This window comes from Labrus mixtus, chromosome 4 (assembly GCF_963584025.1).
Source record: "Labrus mixtus chromosome 4, fLabMix1.1, whole genome shotgun sequence".
NCBI lineage: Eukaryota > Metazoa > Chordata > Actinopteri > Labriformes > Labridae > Labrus > Labrus mixtus.
In genome coordinates, this window is record NC_083615.1 from 28,498,228 (window position 1) to 28,516,375 (window position 18,148).

General features: G+C 41.9%; 1 protein-coding gene across 1 annotated transcript in view; it reads left to right on the forward strand.

Moving 5' to 3' along the window:
• The window catches only part of cdh13 (cadherin 13, H-cadherin (heart)), a 391,528-nt gene extending 374,504 nt beyond the window's left edge, over positions 1–17,024 (forward strand). Inside the window, exon 15 of the mRNA XM_061036764.1 lies at positions 15,404–17,024. Coding sequence (XP_060892747.1) covers positions 15,404–15,411 — 8 coding nt within the window. The 3' untranslated portion in view covers positions 15,412–17,024. The remainder of the gene's footprint in view (positions 1–15,403) is intronic.
• The last annotated feature ends 1,124 nt before the right edge of the window (positions 17,025–18,148 follow it).

An 18,148-nucleotide genomic window follows, 5' to 3' on the forward strand; every position in this document is an offset into this window, starting at 1 on the left:
GACATTGACATTAATAATCAATATCTCAAAATTGGCATCATTGCTCCACCTCGGTATTCGGTTAACTTGACCCCTAATATGAGATGATCCCACTTTTTTCCAGATGCGTTTCAAAGGGAATAATAAGTATTATATTTAGACCAATACTGCAGTTATTGATCCAGATGTTCAAAATAATCTTTCTCGTATTTTTGCTGTATCATTAGCCCAATAATGTCACCATGCTTTTCCTCTGATTTGAGTTGATGTGAAATGTTTTAAAGACAATCACCAGAGCAGTCATAGTGCCCTTTCTTCTCTCTCTGGCACTCTTTTCTCGCCTGTTTTTCTTCTTTTGATCTCATCATCTCTCCTCTCTGTGTCCCGTGTGATCACTTCTGCTCATGTATCGTCAGTCTGCGTTGTCTGTTTCCTGTTTTGATGTCTCAGCTAGCTCTCTTTACCCAGAGGCGATTCTAGAGTCTGTTGGGGCCCTCGTAAAAAAAGCGTTCAGCAGGGCAACATGAATGAGTGCTCTCAGATGGGGCCACCTTAGGGAGGTGTCCTACCTTCATTGCAAAATTTGCACATTTTAGGCCGCTGCTTTGGGGTCCCCATCTGGTCTGGGGCCCCCAGCAGTTGCCTGTCTTGCCTGTTGACAAGCAGCACCTCTGTCTTTACCACCACTTCCTCTCTATTAGCGATCACCTGCTCACTCCCCAACATCCTTTGCTTTTAGGCAGAAACTGTGCAGCTCATTTTTTCTCAGTGAATGGTCACATCCAGCTTGACGATGATCTACTTCCTCTGTGTGTGTCAGACTGTCTCTAAGTGCATTTCTGCACACATCCCCACATTAGCAGAGGTCTCTGCTGGGAATGAAAAGGCTGCTTTTAAAGGACTTATTATTTTATTCCCTCTCCACTGCAGGTCAGGCACTTAGTTACCTGCAACTTTGTTAAAAACTCAAAGATTCACAGGACGCAAAGCACTAAATTAAACTGACAACGTGTAGCAAGCGGCAGCATAAGCACTTCCCACTCCAGCGTTGATAGACCATTAGTCTCGGTTTTACTGAGACACACTAATCATGAGCGTAAGCTGGTGCTGCGTCAGCGTTCGCGGGCGAGCAGCCACCTCTCGGAAAGTTTCATGGCAGCCGTCCCAAGAGGATCCCAGCTGGAACCGCCACTTAACATTTCACGCTCTTCCTTTAAGATATATTTTGTTATCTGGTTGCCATGGCAGCAGCAGCAGCAGAGACTGAACTAGAAAGCATTCTAATTGGTCCACATGCCAGGAGGAAAATTAAGAGAGTCCTCTTTGCAGATGTCCTTTTACTCTGACTGACAGTAGCATTCATTATTCTACTGTAAATAGTGCGGGGATAGACAGTGGCATTCATTAACCAAATAGCAGCTCTAGATGACAGATTATACAGCTGCCTGGTCTGGTGCATGTGTACCTGTACATTCTTCTAAAACTGAGTCATGTTTAAATAGTCATGACAGCGAGACAGAGGTTTGAGAGAGAGAGAGAGAGGATACGAGGGCGCCCTGTGTTCATGTGTGCCTCCGCTGGGAATCTCAGGCAGTACTGCAGAGGTCCCACCAATTCTGATGCAGAACATCTCTACATACACACACACAAATACACACAGGTGCCCAGAGAGATGACTCCTGCTCGAGCTCATCACAGAGACCTGTGCTGGGGGACAGATAGCGAGGACTGATCGCAGTGTATAGTCAGATAGTCTGACAGAGAGGCGGCGAGGATCCTGTTTCAATTCCCTTATCTGAGAGCTGAACTCTGACCCCCGCGGGAGAGAGATGAGGGGAAGAAAAATGGAAATAGCCAGAGGGGGAAGGATAGGAAAAGCAGACAGGAATAAAGGTGTGGGGATTAAACTCTTCTGTTTTGTTCTGCTGTTGCCCACGGGGCTACAGGTGCATGCATGACCACACAGCAGTAAAATCTGCTTAATTTCTCCTGCTCCTTACATCTGTATCCCTCCCCTTTCCCAGCCTCTATTACAGCTCTGCTACTCTTGTCCCCAACCATGCCTGCGGCGGCATTAGTTTATACAGAAACTATTTGAATCCACAAATATTTTCTGCTTGACAAAGTAGAGCTTATGTAATGATGTTTATATCAGGCCTCATTTACACTTTGTATTCCAAGAGTCGCATATCTTTGCAAAAAAAAAAACAGATGAGATCAGTTTCCCTGGGCTACATGTAAATCAGGGTCGACCCTCCTTCTGTCTAGAAAGAGGATTTAATGCATGTGAAGCTGTTGCCAGAAGAACCACTTTGCATTTAAGCAATTAAGTTACAACAATAACAGTTCTGCAAAATATCTGTAAGCGCAACCTCCAGATAAAGCGTCTGGAAGCAAGGCCAATTGTTCAACGCTGTCCGTGTAATCGGAGGTTATTTGGATGAGCAATAGTTCTCCTACAGGGGGACTGAACATGTTTTCAGTCCAACTAGCAGATAGCTAGCTAGATAGGAGAACTGAGTGAGACAGAAGAGAACATCTATAACTGGACTGTTAGCTGCAATAGCATGCAGATCCTGTTTAGAGAGATTGTATGTTTGCAGACCGTTGCTGATGTGTTTCAGGATTCTTTCAACAAGCAGAGTCGATTAATACTAGTCAGACATCTCACGATTCAAAAACATATCCCTCACCTTCCGATTCTACATTTTTTTGTAGATATTTTACATTCTTTAGACCATAAGCACCAACACATGAATAATCAATCAGTATAGTAAATGTGCTTTTCATAGGTGCTTCTCTGTTTCTCTGAAAGTTACTAAGCATTCTGCTTGAAGAAAGAAGAAACAAACAAATGGAGAAGACTGCCTCGTTTGTTTTGTTCTCTGTGCCTGATAATTCACGGGCCGTATTCATGAAGCATCCTAGAACAAAGAGTTGCTCCCTGTGATGAGAAAATGTTTAGAATCATGATGATTTCAAAGAATTCCCCCTTAAAGTTAAGGCTAGATCCTAAATATTCATAACGCATCTTAGGCCTTCAGAGAGCTCCAAAGGTGAGAACCTGTTAGGAGTAGTGAGGAGGACTTTGAAGAGGTTTAAGAGTTCCTCAAGTAGGAGACAATGGCAGAAAGACGAGAAATGTTCTGACACTGGTTCACAGTAGTGTTCTTGAGTGGTGTCGAGATCGGTCATGGTCTCAAGACCGATCTCAAAACCACTTTTTATAGGTCTTGGTTTCGTCGAAAGCATTTTTACTCGGCCTTGTCTCGGTCTCAGACTGGGAGGACTCCATATTTTAAATCAAGACCACCACAGATAGGCTTCTTTCTCATGTCATTACAATAAATTCAATTCATTTGTAGTTTGGTCTCCCCCCTGGTTACGGCCGTAACCCTCCTGGTGTTACAGTCTGGTCTCGGGTGTGTCTTGGTCTCGGTTAGCATGGTCTTGACTACAACACTAGATTACAGGGAGTTAAAGAGATGTGATCACATCTCACAACCAACAAGGCAACACAATATCACAAGAAATAAACGCTATTTAGCACCTGGAAAAATACAACGGTGCAGCAGTGATGACTTGAGTCTGTTGCAACTGTCAATCAGCGCGGTGATCACACAAACAATTACAGCGCTGTCACAGCCTCGTATTAATATCAATTACATTAAGTAGTGAAATTAGCAGCATGGTAAATAAATGTGAGCAAATAAATAAAACTGTCAGCAAGTGAAGAGACGGCTACAGAAGTGGGCAGGTGTTTTCAAATATATTGTAGGCTTTATACTTTACAAGTAAAGCTTGCAATTAATTCAACAGAGATGTTCTTGGTCCACACACAGTCAGAGTAGTTTCTATGAATAGTATTGATCGATTTCACTGTCATTCTTTGCCCATTATCCCCAAGAGAATTTTTTTTCCCCCTCCTTTTTTGGACCAATCACAGCTTTTGAAAGAATCTGTCACACCTGGCAACGGGGTCAACCACGCCTCCTCACTTATATAAAAGTTTATGTCCTGTCCTTGCTTCCTTCAGAGTGGCTCTAAGAATGTTTCTTCATCATTAAGCTTTGCTTTTTTCCAGGCAGCTAAGCATCGGCTGTGCACTATGAGTGCTTGCATTAAGCGCTGGGCAGAAAAGTGCAGCACATCCGTCCTGTCTCCATGACAACAGTCTGTTGACAACAGCCGCTGCTCTTTTTTTTACTGTATGTTTTTATTTTAGTTTATTTCCCGATCAGACACGGAGCGAGGAGGATGTGGGTACAAGCCACGATCCGTACGGGTTAAAACTACAGGGAATATCATACATTTAGAAAGAGAGCGCCGGTGACGTCAACAGCGCCTTTCTGAAAAGTTGAAAGATTTTAAACTTGAGCGCTCGGAGCGACCGCACAGAAAAGGCAAGGGGCTTGGGAAAAAGATGCTGTGGGCTGAGCTTTTTCTTTGAGTGGCCGTCTGCTTCTGCGAACGCTCTTTACTCAAACAATTGAAAAAAGCAGACTAACCCACAATTCACACATACTCCGTGCGCGTTGCGGTCCGTCAGCGCCACGGTTTTGCTCCGTCGGATGGCTCGCGCTGTCCGTTTCTGGGATGTCAGCGCAGCGGAGCGCACTCATGACACATCACAGGAGAACTACAAGATCCTGCGGGAATTAAGAAAAAAACATGCAAACAACATGTTGCTTTGTCTTTCTGATGATGACTTTGTTGTTCATTCGGTTCCTGTTTTGACGTAATGTTGATAAAGTGATGAAAAACACGATTGCGAGTCCGTATATTGTGTTTTATTTTGAAATTGACCGGATGCTCTGTGCGTTTCCTTGTCTGACTTCCTGTCCGGGCTGTCATATTCTGTCCAGCTTGACGCGTGCCTGCAGCAAGTAGACTCGCTGCGTATTTGAAACGCAGCAGAGACGTAGTGCCGTCGGTGGCACGCTCCGGAGACGGACCGCAGCGCGCGCTGTGTGAGACTTGAGTGGAAGCTAAGTACAACGTAGTGCGCGGCGCTGACGGACCGCGGCGCACACGGAGTATGTGTGAATTGGGCTTAAGGCAGGAGCTCTCTGAGAGGATTCTCACAATGGTATTGTTTTATAACAACAACAAAAAAAACATGTCCTTTTAATCTGCAATCTCTGCTTCAGGTACTATTTTTTGTGTTTATGTTTGGTCTCTGGGGGATGTATTTTTGTGTGTAATAGAGGGTTAATAGGTTTCTGAATCTGGAAAAGAAAGGCACTCAAAATAAGATCTTTTCAAGTACTTCAGCTCCATACTCCATCTAAAAATGTTCTCCATGAAAATTGCCATGACTCAAATGTGCTCAAACAGAAACAGGACAGACAGAAACAAGTGAGTCTCAAAATGATACTCGAATGACAACAACTGATGAAACAATCATTTAGGTTGCAGAGATTGATCATCTATGTCCTTCTCTCTCTATTGTGGCTCTAGTGGAAGACACAAGTATTTAAAGGATGTTTGGTTAATCCTCGTCATTTTGAAACTGCACTGTTGATGTCATCGCCCACAGTTGGGTGACAACCCTGCGGTACACCTGTACCTCCACACAGACTCTTTCAGCTTCTCTTAGCTTAGCAACACTGCAAAAAGTAGACTCAAGCCCTCGTTGGCTTTCTGTCTAAGCTCTCAGCCATATAACACTCCACTGGGGTTGTTTTTCCTTAAATAATGTATGTAACCCTGCAGGGAAGGAGGGAAGGAGGGAATGTGTGTGTGTGTGTGTGTGTGTGTGTGTGTGTGTGTGTGTGTGTGTGTGTGTGTGTGTGTGTGTGTGTGTGTGTGTGTGTGTGCGTGTGTGTGTGTGTCAACATATACTGTGTCTTCTAATTCTTACGAGACCTTTGTTGCTCTTGCAGGATTGGCAGCTAAATCCCAGAGGTTTGCAGGAGCCTACTTTCAGTCCCCTCTGTTGTAAACCTTTCTTTTGTGCCCTAGGTGTTATAGACTCCCACATACATCATCTGCACACACACACACACACACACACACAGATTATCATAAAGTGGGGAACAATTACGGTATTATCCTGTAGTGCAGTATAGAGGAAAATGCCTGCAAAATGTATAAGAAATGGACACTTACATAGTGAGATCCAGGGTACAAAATGTGTATGTGAAAGCATCCATTGTTCACTTGAGATAAGACTTCCTAATTGGGCAAACTGAGTGGAGACAGTACATCCTCCCAGATTCTGCAGACGCACACATAACAGACAGCTACTCGTAAAAATGCTTCCTAATTTTAGAAGTCATTACAGGGAGGAATGCTCTGCTCTAGCTAGTTATACATCTCACAGGTGGCAAACCAGTGCAGATGACCACACTGCCCTCTATCTGTGCACGTGGGCACTGATGGGCTCTGTGCACCGTACGCCCCTATCTCTCTGCAGCAGCCTCACTGTGGCTCAAAATGAAATTCTCCCAGTTGATGGTGTGTGGCTGGAGGCAATAAGTCAGCCAGGTTGCACAGTATGTAAATAATGTGCATTTTACGCGCATAGGTGGCGTGGACATGGCTGGACCTTTGAGATTAATGAAGTTTTGGGTTGTGAATTTAGCTTATGAGGGATATGAAATAAGATGATAAAATGAAAACATCCGAGGGAGCGGAGGCTGATGCTCTTAAACATTTACTTCATCTCTCTCTCACACACACACACACACACACACACACACACACACACACACACACACACACACATGTTATCATCTCCTGTGCCAATAACCCTCGTGTGCTCAATTTAGGAGGTCTTCAGGCTCAAACTGCATGGTGGAATCTTTTCCATGCAGGATTACAGGCTTAAACTTGCCTGTAGTTATAATGCGTTGCAGAGAAACGCTACCCTCCGTGTTTCTCTCTAATTTCAGCAAGAGTAATAATGTAATCCAAAGACTAAAGGAGGGAGAGAGTGAGAGGGAGGGAGGAGTAAAAACAAAGCATTTACCATTAAACACAACAAACAACTCCCAGCCCAGATGCCGCTAATTTACCTCCATCCTCGGGGGGGTTTTAGTCCAACACTATTTCTCCTCTCTGATCCCTCGCTTTGCTCCGACAGCCACTTTTCCTCTTCTTTCTGCGGCTCTACACTAATCCCTCCCAGCTATAGAGACAGGATGTTTAGGGGCTTATTTACTCTTGTAAAAACAGGGCTTTTTCACAGCGTCCTTTGAAGAGACCTCGTGCCGGGAGTGATGTGTACAGTGCGAGGCTTGTTTCAGCCCTCAGATCAAGCTGTGAAGGCTTTTTGATCTTTGAACTGAGAGATGAACTGAAGAGTATTCAAAAGAGCTGTCATTTCTGCACACAAAAGCTTTAACCGACTAAGATGTCACTGCACACTAATGAACATTTTGAGACCTTTAACACCCTGAACTATAGACACAGGACGACGAGTAACCTAATGTTCAGGTCGACACAATGTCTTCAGTGTGGTTCATAAACATAGAAATGTACTGCTACTTCACAGCTCAAACATTACAGCATTTCCTCATGTCAAAACATAAACAGTATATTTTAGTTTTTGAATAATCCCAAACACGGCAGACCTAGCTCTGAGGACGTATGAATTATTTCTTGATCATTAGCAACTTGTGCTGAGAGACTTCATAAATGGTTGATGAATAAAAAGTTGTTAGAACAGACTGCACCCATGTTCTACTTTATCTATTATGAATGAATTGTTGCTACATTTGCTGGTACATCTGTTTAGCAGTTACCCCAGGATAAACAAGGATGATTCAGCCTGAAATATATATAAACATAAGTACAAGTTTCCAATAGAGGGAGGTAGCATGATTGTGAGTATGGTATTTCTACACTCTGATATGGTTGTCTATAGATACCTTTGTATCCCTCCAGCAGTCCTTTCTCATCGATGACGTTTGTCTTTTATTTAAATGTTTCCTCATTCTATGGCCCGATTATTTCCTGCAGTGTGTCGTTGGCCAGTTCAGTGATTTATTTCACTGACATGCAGCAAACCTTAAGGGTAATTTCAGCCGCTGCGTTGCTAAAAACATTTAGTTGTTGTATCTATGGTCACTGATGGTGTATTTGCTGTATTTACAGCACTACTCAAATTGCTTAAATAAATATGTAAAAAAAAACAAATCCCTGTCTCCCTGCTCGCTCTCTACCTTTAGCGTGCACTAGCCCACACTCAAAGCGCGTCATGAGATGAGCTGAGGTCAGATTATGGAGCAATGGCGCTTGTGCATGTAAGTGAGGGGCGTGGCTACTTTCAAAAAATCATGCTAGTTTTTGAAAAATTACCACCCCTACCTTTAACCCTAAATATTACCCCCCCAAAAAGCATCATCTTTTATTTCTAGCTAATATTAACAGTGAAGATCTGATAATCTTTACTACTGTACAGCTGACTTCAGAAATTGCCCCTTTTTCAGATCTATTTGTGAGTTATATAAAACACAACTTACATTTATACAATAATATTTCTGTTCTGAAAGTGTATAAACAAATAGAGGAAGTCATTTTCCCTGAAAAAAATTGAAATATTATAGTCCCTATGAGATTAAAAATATATTTTCCTGATTTTATTCCAACATTATCTGCCAAAAATATCTCAATAAATAATCTTCTGACTATTTGACATCAAAATATAGGTATTTTCTCTTGTTGTAGAAAGTTTCAAATGTCTGATGACTCATCCTGCATTATGTCCCGCCTTCTAACTTGTGATTGGTTGGAAATACTTCTCGACGACACAGCAGGCAGAAACTCTGAGTTCTGTTTCACAGGGACTTTAAGTTTTAAGTCGTCTGCTCACTTACTAGTTTTGAAATTATCAGCACAGTTAGCTTCATCATCATTGCACTCTGCCTTGCTGAGGCTTATTAGCTTTCATTAAAGTCACTTTTTCTCTTGCAGATCCCCGTCTTCCTATATAATGTTTCTTCTTCATGCTGCAACGCCGCCGTTTTTTGTGTAACAGCCGTGACACCTGGGCTAATCAGCTGACAGCTTCCTCTCCTCCCAGCAATTAGCAATGCTGGAAACGGTTACTGTTCCATTCAGTGTCCTGTTTGATTCTTCCTCGCCTCCCGCAGCTTGTTAAATTTACATTTTACGCATTAAGCCGCCGCTTTTGCCCGCAGAGATTTTCAATAAGTGGGGATGGCAAGATATGTCAACATTAGTGAAGGGCTGTGATACTCCACTAGGTCATTCAGATTCTCTGCAAAAGAACACATCTACCTCTTCGCCTACCTCTTCTCTGGTGTTGTGAAATGGAAATTGGTTCATTATCTGGAATAGGAAGCAGTTTTTCATCCAGGAGATTGTCAGGGAGAATTGTTTGTATATATCCACAGGAATTAAAGGTAAGTATAGTGTTTGTATGCAACCTTTTTCAAGCAGAGGACAAAAAAAAGAGAACTTTTTTTTTTTATAAATACATCCTGAATCACATTAACATCTTATAGAAATGTGAAGTCATATCCCCCTTGTGTGAGTGTCTGGAGAGTTCATCGTGTTGTTCAGGCTAATTCTACTGGCTGTAACATAAAGATACTCATTTATAACCTCTGGTTTAATGTCTACGTCCAGTTCATCCATCTCTCCCTCCTCCTCCTCTTCCCTCAGACATAATTCTCTCTTTCATCTGTTCCTGACCTCTGAGTTCACAGCCTGTTTCTGTGCCGGAGCTGAGGTGAATTGATTCAGCAATGTATTTTTATGTCGGGGGCCTTGACTTTCTAGCCAGAGGGGCAGAGTTTCCTCTTTTCTATCCAGTTCTTCATGTGAGGTGAAACAGGGCTGCAGGAGTCTCATTAGATTTGCAAAATCCAATATCTGAGTCTGGAGTGCCTTTGAGTGTTTCTCCACTTTTATTTCCTTTTGGTGGGGTGAGCGTTACACGAGGGGGGGCATTGAAAGAAAAAACAATAGAGGGGAGAAAATCAATCGGCCCCTACCTCACCCTTTCCGTACCCTCCGTCCTATTAGATATTCACATTCAGGCATGTTTCGATCATTTCAGAATTTTTTGAAGTGTACAGACCAATTCATTTGAGTGTCTGGGAAAATTATAGTTTGCATTCCTCAGGACCGCTCCCTAATCTCATTCAGAGAAAGAGAGATGTGGAGCGCGAGAGAGGGAGAGAGAGAGCGAGGCAGATATGGGGGTAGGATGGAGACAGAAAGCAGACAAAGATATATTGGCATGTCAACTGTCGAAACGCAGGCAGAGTTAGTCCGACTGACAGAGACAGCCAACTTATTAAACCGAGCACACATGAGCTGTGACCACCACAGGGAGAGCAGCTGTGCAACCCACTCATGCGCTCACAATACCAATGTAGAAAGCATAATGCAACAGTAAACCTTTTACAAACAACACCAGCTATGACAAATTGCCACCTACAAATTGGTTGTTTTACACCACATTTTGCCACATGCATTTCGCTAGATTAGCAGTAAAAGGCAGGGCTTAAAGGTAAGCCTGTTAAGTAAGGCAGAATGCTTACGATACACCTGATCTGCTCTTCACAGTAACCACTGCATCTGAGTACTGGGGAGTGCTGGTTTAAAGGAGCAATATGTGAGATATCTACTGAATTAAATGATAAAGTGACTTTACTATATGATCAGACATTAAGGAAACATGCTATGTTGAAGTGCTGGCTTCTCTGATAACAATGCAGCAGCCAGTATGTCCTCCTTCTAACTTTAGATTCTGCTCCTGAATGCTCTGGATTTGTTTTTACCACACGGCTGTTTTGGACGCCCCTCGGTTTGCCAGATATGAGAGCAGTTATCAGGTCAACAGGTGTTGCAGTGATGGAAGCAGCAAGAGAAGTGGTTCAGATAGAAGTGATTGTACCCGACCTAAAAAGCCTCTGCATGTTTCTAATAAGCTCCACGAGCAGAAACGTGCTCAAACTAGGATCAATGTTGGAGATGCTTTTGAAAAATGGAGAGAGGTTAGAACATAGAAAGGTTTACAGACCGATGCAGAGCTGGATAAACACTGAAGCTTCAGTGTCCAAGACATGGCAAGCCGCATGCACGTCGACTTTAGAGAGGAGGAGGTGGGGGGAGACAGCTCTCTCTAATGTTTTGAATCTGGACTGCAGTACCTGTTTTAAACACTAAGGTTCAGAAGTACATAATACGTCTTTTATTGTGTTTAAACACAGTCATCAGAAGGACACCCGGCAGTACTGCAGTAGTGTTACTTTGTACTTTGATTAATTTTTTCTAGTGCTTCAAGTCAGTTTACAACCTTTAGCAAATAAAATAATCAATGAAATATCTTCTATAGTAAAGATGATTAATGTGTCTATGACATTAGACCACCAAAACAAACTGCTGTTTGGCGACACATCCGCCATACTGAAGCCTCCGCTCTCCTCCAGCGACACACCTCCAACCCCCCTCCCTTTGCATTCGTACGAAGGAGTTATCGTTATAGTTTTGATCTGGAATATAATTCATTTCTGCTGTATTTATGTGTAAAATGTTGCACGTTCTTCCTTTAATGTTGGCTTTTAAGAAAGCAAACAATGCTTTACACATCTGTTAATAAAGAATGAATGTGGTCATCTCTTTATTTTATCTATAAAAACAAAATAATAGAATGAGCAGTAAATATTATTCTAAGCTAACTATTGTATTGTTATTTCAGTTACATTTTTTAAAACCTTTCTAGTACATCATCAAAAAAATGTACTTCATCAAATGTTGAGTTAGGTGATATACTGTAACATCTGCAGCCTTTCATTTGTCTCTATACTTGATCAGTTATACCGGGTAATTATGTAAAAATATTCAATAAGAACTAATATCTATTTGAGAGCTGCTTTGTAACGTGTGACCCTTTTCAATGTGGGTTTAGTCGAGTTAACGAAAGTATTATATGCAGAAATCTACTTAATGTGCTGCCTGGAGCAGAGAAGAACTTTAGCAACATAAAAAAACAGCACAGGGTGAATTACATTGCAACCCTTCAAATTACATTAATTAGCAGCTCATTATTAAACTACATAATGAATTACTGTATCACAGCAATTTCAACACACAAGTTTGACTAGTTTTTGCAGAAGCGAAAGGTCTTGTAAATGTGAACAACCTGGATCTGCCCCCTGCTCTCCAGAGTGCACTTGTGAAGTATGCAGTAAATAAAATGTTGAGCTCATATCCCCCTGCAAAAATTTGAATTTAATAAACCAAGAGTGACCTTTTCCTGAACCCACAGTGAACAGTGTGGAAGCCACTGGCCCTACCTGTGTTGCCAGTTCAATATTTTTCAAAATCTATTTGACTCCCACTTGGTCCTAAAGTGGAAATAAAGTACATTGTAGAGGCCCACGGTGCCCTATCCAATCCACTCCTTTCAGATAACGGATAAAAAAGGGAGACGGGGAGAGAAAAAGAGGAGGCAGATTGAGCAAAATGGCAAGCAGGAGCGAAGAGGGTTTCTGTTGAATGCTCAGCCGTCTCCCAACATGTCAGAAATAGAGAGCAGACTTAGATGAGATGGCTGGCAGAGAGGCAATCAATAAACTCTCACATTTCATTCTGTTGTGTGTGTGTGTGTGTGTGTGTGTGTGTGTGTGTGTGTGTGTGTGTGTGTGTGTGTGTGTGTGTGTGTGTGTGTGTGTGTGTGTGACCACAAGTACCTGCTGTGTGTATTTATGCGACTGCGTGTGTTTGTTGTATCAAATTTCGAACCAGCTCGTTGTAAGCAATTCAGCCAGACTGACGAGACAAACTGTCACATTACGGGGAAACTTCTCCTACCCCGGGATATTTTATGAGACTCATTCAAACGACGGATCATCTTACTGTTAAATGTCTTTTTCAGTACAGATCAGACCTAAAGGTTCACAGATGAAAACTTACATATTTTCCTTGGTGCTTTGCGGCTCATTGGTTTTTGTAAACTTAATGTTGTGTGAATTTAAACAGACTCTATTCTCACATTTGTTTTCATGATGTATCATATCCCTGTTCTACAGATGAACTATTTCTCAGAAAAACCCAATAACCTGAACAAAAAACTCTCTTTGTGATTGTTTAGCTGTTATCCAAGATTTAAAGGTCACATATAATGCAAAATACACTTCATCATTTTTTTCTAACACTATGTCTCTAGTCCGTCTACAACCCCCCCGTCATGAGAAAAGTCCATCCTCTCCGTCTTTTGCCTGCTCCAGTTTTCAGAAAATGTGTGCTCAAACAGGCCGTTTGGAGATTTTCCCTTTGTGACATCACAAAGGGCAGTAACCCCTCCCCCAGGTGGGTGACACTCCCACAGCTAGGTGTTTGTTCTGCCCTCTGAGTCTGCCTTCTCACCGCAAACAATAGAAAACGATAGAAAAGCCCGAGCCACATCTCCTTCCAGAGAGGGGGCGTGGTCAGACACAGCTCATTTACATATTTAAAGGTACAGGCACAGAAACAGTCTGTTCTGAGCAGGGCTGAAATAGAGGGGTTTATAGGCATGATCAAATACAGGATCAGAGTGGATTTAGCACAAGAAACTTCACAGACATGTTTTGAGGAGCTCAGAGACTTATTTTAAACCTTTTGAAAAGGAGGATAATATGTGACCTTTAATCACTTTCTCCGTCTTTATCGTAATAAAACTGAAATACTTTTAACTGCACTTAATAATTTTCCCACTGCAGTTGATCTATGTTTTGATTCACTATGTCACATATTAATTTTCATACCACTTAACTTTTCCGGTCCTGTATCCTGCTGCTAAGAATTACTGAAATATCAGATCAATATTTCCTCCTGAAATCTTGAGCTATTATTTCTCACTTTTATTTTCACTCCTAATATGTTTCTTTCTTCATGTTCCTCACACAAACATCCATCTATCCATCCATCTGTTCTCTTCCTCTTGTCTGGGGTCGGGTCACATAGCAGCAGGTTAAGTAAGTCAACCCAGATATCTTTCTCCTTGAACATTTCAACTTCCCCTCAGGCATTCAAAAACCTGAGGGGATATTCTGTATAATCCCTCTAGCAAGCTCTGTGTGTACTCCTGGGTTTCCTCCCAATTGGGCATGTTGGGAAAACCTTCAAAGGGTATGCCCCAGTTCGCAACCTAAGATGCCTGACTGACCCCTTTGGATGGGAAGGAGACGCAGTAACAAACATCTCTAAATCATTTACAGTTAATGAAAATGCAGCTGCCACCTTATTACCCATCAGACTAATATCTGCACCATCTCTCCGTTGGGTTCCTAAAAAATATAGAATAAACCACAAGATCATGTAAATTACACACAAGGAAGTGTATGACCTTTACTCAAGTTTTACTCCAGACCTCTTTGTTCCATATTTTTCTTTTCGTCCACTTCAGTCGTATGATCTTAGAAATCTGTCTCCTGGTTCTGTTAAAGAGGACATATTATATCCCTTCTCCACCTTTTTTGACAGTCTCCTGTGGTCTAAATGAAACATCTGTGCTGTGCTTTGGTCAAAATATAACATGAATCAAGCACCAGAGGAGGTTTGTGACCCTGTATAAACCAGCTCTCTCAGAATGCTCCGTTTCGGTGTGTGTGTCTCTTTAAATGTAGTGAGCTCCCCCTCACCCCGCCCCTCTCTCCCGGGGGTTCGCCAACGAGTTCAGCTTTGAGCTTCCATGGCAACTCGTCAGCGTGCCCCCTGAGCAAAACATGGCTGTAGGAAACAACACAGGAGGGGAGGGGATTTTTTTTTTTTTACCAGAATCCCACTGTGACATCACAAGGAGAGCAAATTAGAAACAGAGTTGTTGTTAGTTGTGTTGTAAGACTTATGCAGACCACAAACAAAGGACTGGATGGATTTAGTTCACATTTTGTGGGTCTGTAGACACTCAGGTTACCCAAATATATGTTCACAAACACTGTACAAGTGGATTGTTCATAATATGTCCCCTTTAATGCTTCGTTGTCTGTACTTCTATTGCCTGATATCATTATAAATGAGGGTTGTCCCATAATGCTCCCTCAAGTATAAATAAAGGTTGATGATGATTAGAGTGTGTCTGGACCAAAAGATAGTTTGGTATTGAAAGTTTTGCTCAAGTTGCTTGTGTTCAGCCTTATGGATTGATTTGTGGACCATGTTGAGAAAAGGTTTCATGCGGACACAGTTTGGCTGGATTGTCACATCAAAGCTGATTGTTTAATCGTTATACCGTCAAAAGCTTGACTAAGAGGAATTATTACAAACCTTTTCTGACCTTCCTCATACTTAAACAATGCTTTACCATCACCTGTCCTGTTTAATTGATTGCAATTGATCTGTTTCAGTGATGACCTTGACTTTACAGTCTTTCCTCTTTTCTCCTTTCTTTCCCACCCCTTCCTCCCTTCCTCTTTTCCCCTTCCTCTCCTCTCCTGTCTCGTCTCGTCTCGTCTCCCTCCAGGCCTGTAGATTCTGCTGAAACCTCTCGTAGTTCTTTTTTGCAACACTGAAAAGCAACGACTTATCTCCCTCACGCAACCCAGGCTAAGGAGAGAAGAAGACGACGAAAAAAGAAGATGAAGAAGCGAGAAGAAGCTTTCTCACTCCAACAAATCAATCGAGAAAATAGAACACACAATCCCCACAGGAATAACTGCTGTACAGAACCACTCGTTTGCATTTTTTTTCTCTCCGCCTGGCACTCTTGTCTCCTCTTCATCTTCCCTTTCCTTGTTGCATCTATCCTTCCCAAATTCAGGTCATCTTATCTCACATGTTCTACACACTGTACTTAATAACGAATGTCATGTTTATCTTATTCATCCATCCTCTTTACACTTTCTGTGCCATCGATTATTCCATTTATTTGTGTGTTTTTACTCTGCTCCATTTTGGCACTGCACCATCACGCTGGCAGGCAAACGTTGTGTTAGCAGCATTCATGGCAACATGCCACATTGTAGGAGATACTTGAAACAACATGTCTATTGATATTGTAACAAAACAAAAGCTATAAATCAATTCCACATTAAACCTCACCTTTATCCTCTGCTCTTTATCTTCACTTTGTTCTTTATTTTACTCCTCTGTCACTCTGTCTCCTCCCATAGCTACCTCTATTTGTTTTTCTTTCTTTCTCCATCTGCACCATCCATCCTTCCTTTACCCTCTCCATACATTGTCCACCTTTCCATCTGCCTCTCTCTCCCTAACCTCCCCCCCCCCCCCCCCCCTCCATCTATCGACCTCTCTCCGTCTCTGGGTGGGCCCGGGAACACTGCGAAGGCTGAGCTACTGTCCCGGTCGTTGAGCATTGACTTTTTGATGTGTTCCTTTATTTTCCTCGTCACAGACTGTGTTTGATCTTGTTTCCCTCTTTCAGCGGAGTGAACAGAGCGTGTTTCTTTGTCTGCGGTGGTTGTGGTCTTTTAGGACAAGGTGGTAGCCATAAGCCTTCAAAGCCAGAATGTCTCTGGAGTCCTTTCTTCGATTTGCTTCTGTTTTATTGCGTTAGTTGTCATGGAGTGGAAAACGGTATATCTTTATAGTAACGGTGTAAACCTAAAAAAAAAAAAACTATTATATAAATATTTTATTTTTTACCAGTGTATAAATATACAGTATTGATTAACTTATGTACTTTGATTGCAAGTTTTTTTTTGTCACCCACTCAGTGAGTAAATAAAAAGGGGGAACTTTTTTTGTGGATTTTAGGCACTCTTTCTAATGCTATCGACGTGTTGACTTTTACTGTAACATCTTTTTATGGGTTTGTTTTTGTCATTATTTCGAAAGCTGTGATTAATGACAGAACAGACGTCTTGCTTTGGTAACTGCCATGTGTTTTTGGTCCATCTACTGTTCTCTCTCTCTCTCCATGTGTCACAAAGAAGATGTGTAAGAAGAAATCGAAGGCTGTGGTTTTGGTGGATAGTTTTGCTTTTTTTTTTCTCTTGTGCTCATTAAAAGAAGGTAGCCTGTGTGGGTTCATGTGGAAGACCACCGTAAAGAAAAAGATGACATTTTGAATGAGTTATGTCTGTCTTTTGCACTAATTTAATAAAGCCGTTACTGAAAATTCACACGACGCTGTTTTTTTAAACTTTGTGATGACTGAAAGCTAACCCGATCCTGAGGAAGGATGAAGTAGGTACAGATGTAAGCAGGTAAATGTCAATGTTTTGAAAAGTTTGACACTTTAAAGGTATAATATGTGACATTTCAAACATCTTAACTAAATGTATCGAGAGTGAAGTCAAACTCCCTCTGGGCTTGTTGTTCTTAGCTCTGTGTTCGTACAGGATGGTACTTCCTTCTACTTGTTAATGCCTCACTCATCAGAGGCTAAAAAATGATTTAATTAAGTGAGACCAACGCTGTCCTATTGTTAGCTCTGCCACCACGTGGGGGCCAAGCGGCGACCTCCAGTCTTGAAAAATTAAGCCAATGGGGAAGTGCAAAAACCTGTATTTCATTGAGTGTCCGCTCGAGGCTGGCTCCAGGAAAACCGGCAGGCGGCAGTCATAAACATACACACCACAGCCCAAAAAAAGCAGTCTTTACCGCATAAATAAACATGTTTACAGCCTGGTAAAAAAACAAAATAGGTCTGACTAATTATTGTCATCATGTACATTGTTTACATTTACATTTGGTTACATACAAACATTGTTTAAAAAAAAACATCTCCGTTTTGATTTTGAAAACGATACGTATTATCCATAATTAGTTGCGTAGCTGACATGATTGACAGGTGGGCGTGATGTAACGGTTCGTCAAGAGGCTTAAAACCCGCTTCAGCTCCAGCTCGACTGAAAGTTAGGCTGAAACAGGATTTCCAGCATGGTGGCGGCTGCCAATGAGCCTCCAGGGTTAGAGTTGAGAGACTGCTGAAGTGAAACATACTGGACATCTGTATCTCTGAAAGTCACATATTATAGAGTACCTCATGCTTGCCACAGGTAAAATACACAATTAATCCCAGGAAGACGCTAAAAAGACCACTATGGTTGAGGAAGACGTTCCAAACTGGTTCAAAAGAGAACTCCAACTTCAAAGACGATTCAACAGTTTGTACCAAATATCACCAGAAAACGACTTCAGTCACAAAAGTCTTAGCTCATATAAAGTATATTGCTGATAAAATGATGCTGATTATTGTTGTGATTCTTGAAAATAGCAAATTATCGTCAATATTAGAGCCTGA